The following is a 13918-nucleotide window of genomic DNA, read 5'->3' as shown; positions in this document are numbered from 1 at the left end:
GGCTATGTCTGAATGGCATTTGATGAGGTAGTATCCGAAGTTCTGCAGCATGATTTATCAAGTTACACACAAGCCATTCGCCGTTACTTCCCTTATTTAGCACCAGTGTTCCTGAAAACAATGTATGACCCAATCTCAATTAGGTGTTTCATTCTCAGCAATGTCTTTTGAAGCCCGGTCTCAGTTATCACCTTCAACACATTCAGACGAGCTTGATGTCAAGTGGGTTTACTCTTGTGTAGGGTGTGTTACTGAGTCCTTGTCATCGCCCTTGCCTTGGTCGCTTTAATAGGATTATCATGTCAGTTCGGCTGTAACGAGGGCCACTATCTACAGTCGTCTGATGCTTTATGTGAAAGCTATTTCAGCAATGTGGAATTCAGTCCAAGCTCACTTCAAGAGGAGGAGGCTCAAATATAGGCCGACTACGTCGTACGCACACCTTCATAAAGCCCATCGAGATGCCACCAGTATGAAACTACTTCTCAGGAACTAGAAGGCGATATTGATTCACATACTACGCAGTAAGCATATTTAGCAGTGCTCTGATTTGCTCTCAGGAACGAGCATTGCCACCCAATTGATAACCCTATGGCCGGGTAAGCAACATGTTGGTAAGCCAAAGGACAAACTAGAGACTTTCTTGGGTCGAAATTCGGCTTCTCATCACGTTTAATCTCAGTCGAGAAGTTCCAGGGAGCTTCGTGAAATGGAATATAGCGACCCTTATCATCACAACATCATAGACACCAGATATTGATCTTGAATCAGATTGCATTCCTCTTTCGCAGAAATTTGTACACATTGTCGTTTTATCCAGCTCTATTCGCTCTTTGACGCATTTCCCTGGTCCTCTTGATCCCACTGCTTCAACTGTTTCGACCAGCTAAACCCCATTGTTAGCACTTTCGCTCAGACTCTCGCCAATGCGGAATTGGATAGCATACTGTCGGCTGGCGTACCACTGCCCTTGCTCAGGTCGGTGAGCCCATTGTTCTCGTCCAGCGCTGAACTTCCACGTAACCGCAACGATTCCGGCCATGACGACACCAGCAATCAGGGTGTTGGCGCGCCAGTTCGCAGGCTGCGCGTACCAACCACCGGCTGGAGACCAGACGTGCTTGGGGTAACTGTCGTAGGATGGGTTAGATACGGTAATCGCTTCGCTTTCGGTGCTTGGTTCGTGAGAGGTAAAACTTACGGGACTTTTCCGCCGCCACCCTAGGTCAATTGTTAGCATGGACTCACTCCAGTTTGTGGGCTTTACTCACCATTTTGAACAATTGACTAACAGACGAAAAGATAAGGGTTGACAGGGCGATGGCGACGTTGAACTGATTCAAATGGCCGGTTGCCAACAGGTGTGGTCCCAGCTTCCAAGGCGGCTGGACGGGAGAAACGAAGAACGGGCCGCCTGTTGTTCCGGTCAAACCACACACCCCAGCTCACACGACTCTAGCCTCGTAGCGCAGAACTTTTTACCCGTCGACGACCAACAACACAGGCGACAATCTCCAATTCGCTCCGTCGCCTCATCGACGCCTTTCACAAACCGACGGGATATTCGAGAGGGAATTTATTGGGCTCGATGAAGAGGGCACGGATCGATCGATGGGGCGGCCAATTGCTGCAGGCCCATGCCCGCAGTATCGGTAGTGGTATCTCAAGACAGGCATTTCTACAAGCGACTCGACGTCAAGCTTCTACAGTTGCCGCTTCTCAAACCAACGAAGAAACACCCACATTCACCAATCTCCCATCTCCCTCCCCCGAACGTGCCGCTGAGTCGGCCAAGCTTGCGGCTCTCCACTCCCGGTTATCACTCTCCAACAAGATCCCTCTGGAAACTCTCGCCCGGGCCCTCATCGTTCCCTCAGCCGACAAGAACCCCAGCTTCAACAACGCCAACCTCGCCTTCCTCGGCAGCACATTCATCAACTATCACGTCCTCGAGTTCCTCGTCTGTAAATGGCCTCGTCTACCAATGGCTGTCCTCTACGAGGCCCTCCGTGCCTATTCTGGAAAGGAATCCCTGCATCAAGTAGCGCGCAGGTGGGGTGTTGAGGCCGCTGCTGCTCCCGGTGAGGAGGTCGATCCTGGCCTATTACAATGGGCACCCCGGGATGCGGATATGCAGTCACGCTGGGGTTCTGTCCGTCAAGAATCTGCTTTTACAGACCGATTTAAACCCCGGCGAGGAATCAGCAGTCGTGTAGTCTACGACAATGCTTTTGGTGATCCCGTGAACGTCGAGAAGATGAGCAGCGAGGAGGGCTATAAGTATTACCAACACGAGGCGTACTCTTCATTTGTCCAAGCCGTTGTTGGTGCTGTTTACACCCACTCTGGTCAAGACGCCGCTCGCGATTTCGTCAAAGCTCACGTCCTTGCTCGACAAGTCGACGTTTCTACCATGTTCGAATTCAGTCTACCTACACGAGAACTCTCCATGTTGTGCGCTCGTGAAGGATTTGAGGCACCTATTGCTCGTCTAGAGAGTGAGACAGGTCGGCATTCACGAACTCCCGTGTTCATTGTTGGTATTTACAGCGGTTCTGAGAAACTTGGTGAAGGTGGCGGCCCTAGCCTGGACGTTGCCAGATGGAAGGCATCGATGAACGCCCTCAAAGCGTGGTACCTCTACAGCCCCGGCAACAAGGTCCGGGTGCCCAGTGACATGTACGAGCCGGATGCTAAGCGCTGGACAGCCCCGCATATCGATATTGGTGAGGTCATCTAAACCAGAAATGTCGTGGTGTTGGATATATATGTACTCAGAGCGGCGTATCAGGCGTCGGCTCTTCATGTGGATAATGAGCAATTTTCGCCCCGGTTGGGCTGTGTATAAAAATTACATGGGAGCATAGGATCCTAGAGGATCGGGATGGGAAACGTCACTGTAAGATACAATGTAACACAATGACAAAACTCGACAGAATCAGAATCAGAATCAGCATCAAATTTTTACATTACACTGCGTCCCTGACGCCTGCACGGGTATACTAGATACATGCTTCTGTAAGTCAAATGATTATTCTACCAGGAATGTTGAAATTACAGGCTTAACTGAAATGATCACCTTCGCCTAGACGGATGCCTTCGCCTCTCCTCATACGGGATCGATAACGGTCCTGACGTTGGGCCTTTTCTGCTTCCTCGCGAAGCTTCTTCTTGCGCTGATACACTGCGCGGATGGTATCTCGAATCTGCTGCTTTCCCTCGTCGTAGTTTGCTCGAGCCAATGCAGTGACATTATCAATCTGTTCAGGGGTATAGATGAAGTTCCATGTGCTAAGGTACTCGGTAGTTCCTGGAGAAATACCAGGGACCTTGTCGTTGGAAATGAAAGGCAAATAGACAACAGCAATACCAGCATCGGGCTCCATGAGCTGCCATGATGTCTCGGTCGATATTGCTTTTGAGGGAGGTGGTGGCTCAGTACTGCGTTCTGTGTTAGTCCCAACCCAGACAGTGCAGTAGCCCAGATCGCCGGACTCTTGATCCCCAGGCTCGAATTTGGTCTTGTCACTCTCTGCCATAACTTGCTTGCCCTCTTCGTGAGCTTCCTGGCGAAGCTCATCCTGCTCTTTCTTGGCTTCGCGGAGCTTAGCCTCAGCTTCACGAGTGGATTTCGCCTGTGCCTCGTCTAGCTCTTCTACTACCTGGGATGTTGCTTCTCCGGGCTTGGGCCAGCCAATGCCGACGGGCCAACCCCGAACACCGCGTTGACGGGCGTAGCCATCGGCGACTGAGAGCCAGTTGTCGGTTTTGATGTCTGCAGAGGCATCAAAGGCAACAAGTACGTCCACATCTCTGCCCGGACGCAGGAGTGGGTAGATAGGCAAGTTATTAGACATTCCAGCATCCATAAGCTGAATATACTCGTTGTCATAAATACTGGTCGGCGTGGTTTCCGGTAATTTTCCGTGCATTCCGTAGGCAAAGTTGGGTATTTTGGCAGGATCAATAGGATGCACTTTTACCAAATCATCGTCTCGTGTCGAGATGAGTTCATCAATAGTCCCAAAACCAGTCAGACCCTGGACAAGTGGCTTGATCTCTCGGTAATAATGACTGAGAGTTGCACAAAATGCGCTACCAAAGATGCCCATGAGGAGTGGCAAACGAAGTTCGGGGAGATGGAAGCCATCCTCAGGAGGAACATCACATCCCTGGTTGAATCTGCGGCCTAAAGCCCAGGTGGGGATTCCGGCGCCGAACTCTTCACAAAAGAATTCGTACGGGGTGATCTCATACCACTGAAACCACGCCTCCTTCTTGGCTTTCTCTTTGGCGATCTCGGCTTCGATTGGGCCTTGTTCAGCAGCCTCTGGCAAGTCAGGAATCTCGTGTCTCACAGCAGTATAGATGGGCATCGGTAATTGCCCGTACTGGACGTATTGGCGTTGGTTTGAGAGCTTAAAGTCGCGATCGTTGACTCCGAGGTCCCCTTTTGGCACAAGGTACCGAGCTGCCAGTAAGACACCATACACATCGACGAGACCAAAATCTGCCTTGGGATCACCCTTGAGCTTCTCGACCATGCCACTCAGCAGGTATTTATTAGTCGGCATAGAAGCAAGAGATTGGAAGGCCACGGGCGGGTAGGCGATATGGGTTGAGGCCCTAGCTTTGAGGTGCTCGAGAAGGTTACGAATGTTTCCCTTGTTGAACGATGTGAGACTCAAAGCTTGAAGCCAGCATGAGCCGCTCACGCCCGAGGTGTATGTGACGCAGTCAAACAGCCCATCTTCTTCTGTGGCAAGAATTGATCCAGTTCCAGCAATAAGTGCTCTCAGACCTCCACCAGAGCCGCACATTGCAATTGTGGGAACATCATCCGGATGGACATCCTCCTCCTTCAGTCCCAGATATTTAGCCAGCCCTACTCTGGCGACTCGTTTTCGCCGGGACAAAAATTCCTTCTCCTCATCGCAAAGATTGGGTGAAACTCGAACTTTGGCTGAATATCGAATCTCGGGATTAATTAGGGGGTCGTGGGCGTCTTGCCAAATCTCGTCGGCCAGAGACCCTGGGGACATGGAGAGTTCACGCTGGAGTTTCCGAACATAGCCTGGGATAAGTCTGGACCACTCAGGGAGGAGATAACTAACGACCTTGTCGGAGAAGGAGGAGAATTGAACATCGTTGAGCTTACAGAACGTCTCGAAGCGGCGAGCAAAGTTTATCCAGGCCGACTGGTCACTATCTGATTCTCCGTCCTGAGTCTTGTCTTGTTTCTCGTCCTTTGGAGAGTCCTCATGGGTTCGCTGCCTCAATTGTTTACCGGAAAGCTGTGCAAAGTCGTCAGAAGGGTAGAGCCACCAGATGAAAAGCCCGCCGGTAATTACTGCTACTGGAAACGTCGATTTTTGCTGTGCTTCTTGCTTGGCATCGTTTTTGGATGGAGATGTCCACAGATGGCGGTGTTGACGATGCGATAATCTTCGTCGGGGGATCCGCGGGTGGGTATTGAGTCTTGTAGTGACTCTATTGAGGCTCTTGAGAGAGCCGCGGTAGTTTCTCATCGTTCTGGGTGCAATTGGGTTTCGTCGAGAATTTTATTGTCATAGTTTGACAGCGCACAGCACATGCTTTTAGTGGCTGCAAGCCCAAACTCAGTGCATTGTCGCAAGACAAATAGAGGAATATGGGTAGATCTTTGAAAGAGAGTATAGAATCGAAATGGCAGATTGGACCGCGAGATTAGGTAGACACCTCGGCACGTATCCGAAGGATTTGGTGCCTGGATGCTAGGGATTTTATATGACACTACCGTACCACGTTACGCAACTTGTTGAGAATAGCTCAAGATGGCTGATGTCATTCTCAAGTTCCGTCCTGCAAAAGTGGGATGTGGGGTCTACGAGTGCAAAACTAGAGGGGTACTTGAGAGCTGAATATGAGCCTCGACCATTCCAAAGTATTTCTCTATTGCTTTCAGAGGTCACACGTACGTCGGGGCAGACGGACGCTTCCCGTATCATGCCACGGATCAAGCGAGAGAATCGAAACTCCCGATTATTATATCAAGATGTTGTAACTTTTGCGGTTCCATTCGGAGGTTTTCTCTTTGTTTGGCATGTGGTATTCACTTTATCGGTACCACGGATCTTCAGGTCCGCTTTCAACTTGGATGGTCAAAAAGCTTGGTTCCGAGCCAAGGAGACAAGACAAGGCCCAATCAGGTTACAGCTGACGGTCAACTCGGGCTCTCTTTTTTCAAAGAGCTTAATTATCGCCGGGTTTCATTGTGGTAGAGTGACTTGATTTTGGGGAACAGTCGTCGCTACTCGATCTCTTGATCAACCGCTCTGCTCTGATACAGTTATATAAAGTTTGACAAATCAGATCGAAGAATTGCTGCATAGGCTATGTCTGATTTGATCGACTGAGAGACTTGCTCTTAAGTAACACAAGTTCATAATATATTTGTCGAATTACAATTTTGGTCTCGAGTTGTCATCGTCATGATGCTAGATAAACTCTAACTAGTAGACTGCTCCTTAGGTTATCTTGATCATTGAAACGGAACACTCACGAGTCACAAATGGAGGGAGCGGCAGGAAAGTGGGGTCATCCGCGGTGGGGGAATGGGAGAGACACTGAGACAGGAACTTGTGGATCGCTAGCGGACTTCCAACGCCAAAAAAGGCGGGCGGTGAAATCGCAAAGCTAAGTCTAGCGAGCGATGGGCCTTTCGATGGTTTTTTTTTCAAGGTGATTTTTTTCCTCGCGCCGGCAGAATCAATCAATCACTTTCTTTTACTCTTCTTCAATTGAATCTGTTTTATACAAACAAAACACATCAATTGTGTAACTCGAGATAATTCTTTCTATCAAGGTAAGCTTCATCGAACAGGCAACAGTCACGCCGATGACTCGCTTTTTTTCAACCCCGCCACCATCTTTTACGTTTTCGCGACCTTTTCTCACTTCGCTTCTAGCTTCTTTCCTCTTTATCCTATCCCTCAACACTTCTTAGCCTGCGACCGTGAAACAGTCGCGATCGCGCATCGTTCCCAATTATCAAATAACGGTCGAAACTCACAATGAGCGAAGCTGAAGCCTCCAAGCCTGTCGAGGCTGTCCAGCCTGAGGTTGACGTTCCCACCACCCAGCCCACAGAAGAGAAGGTTGAAGAGAAGACAGAGCAGAAGGCAGAGGAGTCCACAGAAAAGCCAGAGGAGAAGTCTGAAGAGAAGAAGGAGATTTTGAAGACAACAGCCAAGCATGATGATGCAAACCCTCGCAACAACCGCAAATTCGACCCTTCAACCCGTGAGGTCACTGATGACCCCGAGGCCATCCGCAAGCAGGTATGTATAGCTTCACCCATCTCCCCCTGTCGCGCCGTGTACTGACTCCTCTAGGTCGAGTTTTACTTTGGCGACTGGAACTTCCCTCAAGACAAGTTCATGTGGGAGTCATGCGGCGGAAGCGAAAACAAGCCCATGAAGGTCAAGACTATCCACTCCTTCAAGCGTATGCGAACATTCCAGCCCTACAGCGCCGTCATCGCTGCTCTCAAGGACAGCAAGTTTCTTGAGCTTTCCGGTGAGGAGGGCGAGGAGGTCGTCAAACGCAAGACCCCCTACCAGCCCATGAACGCCTCCAAGGCCAAGGTCGAAGCCGCTACCGTATACGTCAAGGGCTTTGGCGATGAGGCTCCCAACACCCAATTCGACCTTGAGAGCTTCTTCGCTCAGTTTGGCGAGGTCAAGGGTCTTAAGCTCCGACGCACTAACGAGGGTCTCTTCAAGGGCTCCGTGTTCGTCACCTTTGCCGACGAGGATGAGGCGAGCAAGTTCCTCAAGATTGACCCTAAGCCTAAGTGGAAGGACCACGATCTCAAAATCATGAGCAAACGAGCTTATTGCGACGAGAAGAACGACCTTATCCGACAAGGGAAGATCGAGCCTAATCAGAGCAATCCCCGCAAGTTTTATGAGGGTCGAGAGACAGGCAAGGGTGGACGTGGACGGGGTGGAAAGGATTCTCGTGGCCGTGGCCAGGACGACTGGAAGCAGCGACGTGAGAACGACCAGAAGAACGGGTTCAAGGATCGCCGAGGTGGGCGCGGCGGCCGAGGAGGCCGTGGTCGAGGCCGTGGCCGTGGTGGACGCGATGGTGGACGTGACCGTGATCAGTCCAAGGATGAGGTCAAGCACAGCAGCAGCAACGAGTAAGTCGCCCTAATCATTATACTGAGAGGTATCTGCTAACATCCTACACAGTACCACCCCTCGCATCCAGTCTACTGTCGACGAGTCTGCCGATAACAAGAAGCGAAGCCGCGATGAGGATGCTCCCTCCGGTGAGCCTGCCGCCAAGAAGATCGATGTCAAGACCGAATAGGTCAAGCTCAAGACGAAATTAGAATCACTCATCTAAATCGAGGAGGAAAATGGAACCAAGAAACGACCAACATCATTTAGGCTGATACCATATATTGAACAAAAAGGGGGGGGGGGGGGGGTTCAAAAACTATGAAGTTTTGTGAAAGGGGGATGAAGCGGAAACCGCAACAACTGTATTATGGGGTCTTTTTACGGAGCAACCAGGTGCTTTGCTATGCTTTCCTATTGTCTATCACGGGTCTATAGATGGCTAGTGGCATTTGACAAAGATTGTCAAACAAAGTGATACTATTCGCAAGTGACTTATCTCCATTAATTCCCATCCGTTCTCTCTATATGGCCCCCTTCCTTCTCAGAAAACACCCTATTTTACTTCATGGCGACTCTATACAGAGTAATCCAGCTTTTTATCGCCAAGGACGCCCCAAAACTCTTCGATAAGCTCTTTTTGGCCACTTGGTGCTCCTCGCACAGCAAGATATACACGTGCCTCAAGCTCAGGATCCCAATTCCCCGGGTTTCCATGTACCATGCGCCCACCAGCTTCGTTGAGGATCGCCCATCCAGCACAAACATCCCACGCCCAGCATCCACCCTCCCAGTACAAGTCTACCTGCCCCGCGGCCACAGCAGCAATGTTCAGCGCAGCAGAGCCCATCGACCGCAACGAGTGAACCATTGATCCGCCGTTTTCGGGAGTCGCTGTCAGCTTTCGGAATGCTTCGACCTTAATGTCAAAGTTGGGTCCGTCACGTTGTGCTCCCCATTCGACAGCGACGAGAGAACTGCCGAGGCCCTCGATTGGTCGCGGTGAGCGTGCGAGAGGAAGACGGCGGGGTTCTTTTCCACGACCGTGTGTGAGGAAGGCGCCGCGGCCCTTAATAGCGGTGTAGAGGGTGTCGAGCCAGGGGTTGTAGATGACGCCAATGGTAGGCTGACGATCGATTGCGAGACCGAGAGAGATACAGGCGCTGGGGAACGAGTGCACGAAGTTCGTTGTTCCATCGATCGGATCGACTACGAAAGTTGGTTCAGGGCCAAGTCTCACTCCAGGCTTGTATGTCTCTTCGCCCATGAAGGAGATCGAAGGGAATGATGAGGAGAGGCGGGTTGAGACCATCTTTTCGACGCCCTTGTCTGCTTCAGTAACAATGTCCACGGCTGCAATTGTGTCAGCTACCAAACTTGTCATGGACAGAACATGATCGTACAGTTGAGCTTGGTGTCGGTGTCGAGCTCAGCAGGATTGGCAGCCAAGATCATGGCTCCGGCCTCGTAGGCCACTGAGACGAGCTCATCATGAACAGATTGAAGATCGATATCTTTCATTGTGTATAATGTCTCGCCTGTTGTTGACTGAACAAGATACGATGGTGTTATAATGAAGTGGAGGAACAGATTTATGGAGGGGTTCTCGATGATTTGGCGGGGCAGCTCAAGCTGACGTCTGTGAGGGGTCGAATGCCGGGGCCGGTCAGAACAGCCCATCCAGAGCTTCCCAACATTTCAGTGATACTCAATGAACAGGGGCGAAATAGCACGTTGGGTTTGTGCTGTGCCTCAATTGGACACATGGCATTTTCGATCAGATCTAGGGATAGAAACGCCGTGGATTAAGTGTCAAGTCACTATCGACAGGAGTGATACAAGACTTCCGTGAACTACCAAATTAATAATAAAAGAACCCTCGGAGCACATACACAATGTCATGATATATCAGAATTCCACCCAACCAAGTCCAGGCTCTGCATGAGTCACAGGCTCCCAAGCCCCGTAGATAAGAAAGAAAGAAGGAAAGGCAAGCATAGAAAATTCGCAAACATTCCATAATCGGCACCTTTTGTCTCGTCTTCCGCAACGCACTCGACTCATTCAGCTCATGTCTGTCTTACATGTTCTCCCTAAACACAGACCGTCGCTCTGTCGGACTGCTCTCGGCGCTGTCGCTTCTGTTCTTGGGTTTCGCAACTCCCGTGTCGATAGGTCGAGGGCTCACGCCGCGCAAACTTGAACCAGCGTCGTCATCGAACGGGTTTCGCCCTCCGGGTCCCGATGCAGGGCTTCTGCTGGCCCTACGCCCCCGATCTTCCTCTTCATCGAAACCCCGACCGCCCGGCAATCCCGGCGTCGCCGCGAGGTTCATGTTGTAACCACCGCCGTATCCGGTGTCCCGGCCGCGACCACCAACATCCTCCTCATAGTATCCATATTGGTCTGCTTCGTTTCCAACGCGCGAGTCCCATGCTTCGTCAGGATCCAGTGGACCAAAGCCGCGACGGCCGCGAGCACCGCCGGATTGCTCGTAAGCGCCTGCGGCGGATCGGTTGTTACGGTTCTTGAATTTGCGAATCTTGTCGTTGAACCAGCCAGCGATGCCGCTAGGGGCAGGCTGTATTCCATAGCCGCTATCTTCCTTATGCCATGGTAGATACGATGCAAAACTTGGAGGGGGCAGCTGCGGAGTTAGGGTATTAGCTTGATTGACAGGATTGGGACCGAAGGAATTGACATACGCCGAGTCTGCGAGCACGAAGCTGTGTGAATACAACCCATCCAACAGCTCCTGCAACGAGAAGAACAATAATGGCGATCACGATGCCTCCTGCCGTCGACACCATCTTTCTGTGATCCCGCTTCCGAGTATCCAAGGAATTTGCGATGCGATCAGTCGCGTGGTGACGAAAGACGAGATAGTGAGACAGATGCTGGTCGGGCGCAAAACGCAATGATTGGGTTATCTACTTTGGTGGTTGAATAGTGATAACCCGCCGTGGTAAGGAAAGATACAATGAAGGGCTATTTTCGCAAGTGAGCTTTGGTGTCCTTTGTTTGACTTGGGCTTGTCGTGTTGGGATGAGGTGGCGGTCGTTCGTCCAAACTCCTACAGTGCAAGTGCAGTATGAAGATGTCACTGACTGGGCTTCAACTGAGATGTAATGAGCGCTGGAGGACTGGACGGGAAAAGCTTAGGGTGGTCCACTTCTGTCAGCGCCCACGAACTAGGGCTGCTTACAGTGGGCTTGGCGCTGGTGCCGGCTCTGGATTTAGTATCAGTAGCCCGCTTTAGTGGAGAAAGGCGTTTAAGTCCCTGCAGAGTTTCATAAGGTATCTGAGGTATCTAATTCCCTACCCGAGAAGTCAACCCTCAGTTGCAACAACATCCAATGCTTGCATTCCATTCACACATCCATGTCAATAGGACTTCTTGCCAAGATTAAGCATCGTGAAAAAGATTTATTTGCTCTGGCGAGTCGCACTCATAGCTTCCTCCTATCTCATTAAATAGTTACGATAGCATCTTATTCCACCCCTCGTATTCCTCACCCGAGCAAATCCACTCCCTTGCATTCGAGTCTATTTCAGTTCATTACAACGACTACTAGCCTCTTCGAATAGCAAAAAACATGCAATTAACCGCTCTGTATATCCAACTCGTCCTGGGGGTTCATCACTTGACACCGCACTTATTCCAATGCCCTCCCTGCCTCGCGAACGACAAGCTCTCCACGAAATCTTCCAACTTACATCGTCCATACTCATCCCCCCCACAGCTCTCCATTTCCATAACTCTGTCATTTATCACCACCCTCACGTATTCTTCCCCCTCCTCTTCATTTGAAGCGCCGCACTCGAGCTTCTCTACGTACATTCGCGCAGCAAAGGGGACTACCCATGCCGATGAGTAGCCATGTGCTCGGATAGCTGGTATGATATGGTGTTTCGGTAGCCTGCTTGTCGAGTTGTACAGACCCATTGCTGAGAAAATAGACACCATAGTGTTGTCGTGGCTAAAGTCTGCATATAACGCCCTGTCCAGGGGAAATGTCTCAGGATTGGCGTCCAACGTGCGATTGGTTGTGGTGTGGTCATTAACAGGCTTCCTCGTCAATCGAGAAACAAGCTCGTTGACGTATCCTACGCCCTGTGTCGGTCCCATTGTGTTGCCATTACCATATTCGTAATATTTGCCTAGAGTCATGTAGTAATCGTAGCTTCGCCAATCTTCTGTGGAGAAAAGGTCGCAGAAACGGGATTGTCCTATACCATCAGGAGTGTTGACTGTGTTGAAAGGGCACAGATCCATGAGATAGATCGTCTCCTGTAACGACAATTTGGCTTTGTGCAGATTCCTGTTCAGTCTATCCCGAATAGAAGGCAGGAATTTGTTTCCCCAGGCAGTCTGCGCACTGTTATCACCTATCTCATCGTTGTCCTCGAACGAGCTACATGTTCCATGTGACAGTGTGTTGTTGATACCAGGCTCCTCGGGAATTACAAGAATGCCATCGGTGTAGTCATCTCCAGACTCTCCTCGAGAGGCATAGAAACCTTGTGTGAAGTTGTGAGACGACATGATAACTCTGTCGGATCCTGATGCCCTGATGAAAGGCTCCGTCTTTTCAGCGAGTCCTATGTATCGCTCATAAAAAGCCTTTCCAGAATCAATCATCTGGTCTTGACCAAAATCGGTCAGGTCCTCAGATCCGAGGTTGTATTCGTAGTCCTTAAGCCATTCGTAGCCCTTGCCATAATTGGTTACTGATTTCTGGAGGCGAGCAATGGTGGCGCTGTATGCTGTAGTCTTGCCAGCGGTTGGATATCGAGCTCCATGGCGAGACAGGGCAATTCCTATGGTCACCTCGCAATCATCCGGTGTTGACGAATCAATCTCTGATGGGACAGAGAAGAAGGAAGAATATTGTCCCCAGAGCTTGGAAATGTCATTGCAGCTTCCGTCATAATCACATCCCGATGACAGTGTGCTTGCAGATGTTAGTTTGGGGTCAAATGTGAGATGTGGATGAGGATACTCACTTGTTGTGAACCCAAATAGCGAGAACTGTGATTAATGCAATTGTGCTGATTACCATGACAAGGTAGCTCCATCGTCGAGTCTCTCGACGCTTGTGCTCTGTATGCCAGTTCTCAAGTCGCTCTGCGTCCGCATAGCTCTCTTCGGCTTCTTCATCATTTGCAGATAGTAGCCGCCCTCTCTCAGCATCCGCATCAGATGCTTCTGAGCGATTCGCTTCTGAAGGCGCGCCGTCGCGCGGAATTCGAACCATTTCTACTGATTCGGTTATCTTGACAGGGATGTTTGTAGATGTTTTTGAGAGCAAATGACTCCCTGTGAGGGCGATGAGGTTAAATTAGTAAAGGCTGGTGGGAACAAACACGCAAGGTTTGAGATATTGAGCTGCTGGAGGCTCTTTCTTTGATAGCCTTGCGCTTTGGTCGCATTTGTTGGCTGGAAATAGTGTTGATTAAGCTGAGCTGAGTATCCCTGAATGTTGGAGGTCCAAAGACACTTCACTTCACCTCAGGTGAGGGTGGGCCACGTGCATGGTCATGAGGCTGACCAATGAGGTACCATTAGCCACATGCCGATGTCTTCAGCAGTTGTTACAGTGATTGCGCTCAGTCGTTGATCGGTGAAACGATGGTACAAAATCCAGAAGAGGAACAAACCCGCACGAGAATAAGAGCTGGGCAATTAAACCTCTTTCAGCATCATGAGATGGTTTGGCGTTGGTGCTATTATTAGATCACACCAATAC

At 50.4% G+C, this 13918-nt stretch overlaps 7 protein-coding genes across 7 annotated transcripts; 2 read left to right on the top strand and 5 right to left on the bottom strand.

The window, feature by feature from the left end:
* Window positions 1-822: 822 nt before the first annotated feature.
* On the bottom strand, window positions 823-1274 carry FVEG_16062 (hypothetical protein; the record flags this gene model as incomplete). The annotated part of the gene is made up of 4 exons (XM_018905299.1): window positions 823-886; window positions 948-1130; window positions 1202-1221; window positions 1272-1274. 4 exons carry the CDS (start codon window positions 1272-1274, stop codon window positions 823-825), a joined length of 270 nt encoding a protein of 89 aa, XP_018753215.1.
* Window positions 1275-1483: 209 nt separating this feature from the next.
* On the top strand, window positions 1484-3119 carry FVEG_07272 (hypothetical protein). The gene is made up of 2 exons (XM_018895865.1): window positions 1484-3018; window positions 3090-3119. Exon 1 carries the CDS (start codon window positions 1589-1591, stop codon window positions 2738-2740), a length of 1152 nt encoding a protein of 383 aa, XP_018753216.1. The 5' UTR covers window positions 1484-1588; the 3' UTR covers window positions 2741-3018; window positions 3090-3119.
* Window positions 3063-5528, bottom strand: FVEG_07273 (phospholipase A2; the record flags this gene model as incomplete). Its single annotated transcript, XM_018895866.1, has 1 exon — window positions 3063-5528. The coding sequence occupies one exon, from the start codon at window positions 5526-5528 to the stop codon at window positions 3063-3065; it is 2466 nt and encodes an 821-aa protein (XP_018753217.1).
* A 965-nt stretch (window positions 5529-6493) lies between these two features.
* Window positions 6494-8798, top strand: FVEG_07274 (lupus La protein). The gene is made up of 4 exons (XM_018895867.1): window positions 6494-6844; window positions 6948-7319; window positions 7374-8185; window positions 8238-8798. Exons 2-4 carry the CDS (start codon window positions 7053-7055, stop codon window positions 8356-8358), a joined length of 1200 nt encoding a protein of 399 aa, XP_018753218.1. The 5' UTR covers window positions 6494-6844; window positions 6948-7052; the 3' UTR covers window positions 8359-8798.
* On the bottom strand, window positions 8746-9848 carry FVEG_07275 (myo-inositol-1(or 4)-monophosphatase; the record flags this gene model as incomplete). Its single annotated transcript, XM_018895868.1, has 2 exons — window positions 8746-9521; window positions 9572-9848. The coding sequence occupies 2 exons, from the start codon at window positions 9846-9848 to the stop codon at window positions 8746-8748; spliced, it is 1053 nt and encodes a 350-aa protein (XP_018753219.1).
* A 400-nt stretch (window positions 9849-10248) lies between these two features.
* On the bottom strand, window positions 10249-10978 carry FVEG_07276 (hypothetical protein; the record flags this gene model as incomplete). The annotated part of the gene is made up of 2 exons (XM_018895869.1): window positions 10249-10815; window positions 10874-10978. The coding sequence occupies 2 exons, from the start codon at window positions 10976-10978 to the stop codon at window positions 10249-10251; spliced, it is 672 nt and encodes a 223-aa protein (XP_018753220.1).
* A 589-nt stretch (window positions 10979-11567) lies between these two features.
* FVEG_07277 (hypothetical protein) lies at window positions 11568-13785 on the bottom strand. Its single transcript, XM_018895870.1, has 2 exons — window positions 13176-13785; window positions 11568-13123 (listed from the first exon to the last, which is right to left on the bottom strand). The coding sequence occupies exons 1-2, from the start codon at window positions 13424-13426 to the stop codon at window positions 11809-11811; spliced, it is 1566 nt and encodes a 521-aa protein (XP_018753221.1). The 5' UTR covers window positions 13427-13785; the 3' UTR covers window positions 11568-11808.
* Between the last annotated feature and the right edge of the window lie 133 nt (window positions 13786-13918).

The sequence above is a fragment of the Fusarium verticillioides genome, chromosome 8 (genome assembly GCF_000149555.1).
Source record: "Fusarium verticillioides 7600 chromosome 8, whole genome shotgun sequence".
NCBI classification, from domain to species: Eukaryota; Fungi; Ascomycota; class Sordariomycetes; order Hypocreales; family Nectriaceae; genus Fusarium; species Fusarium verticillioides.
This window is presented reverse-complemented; position numbering and strand designations above follow the sequence as displayed.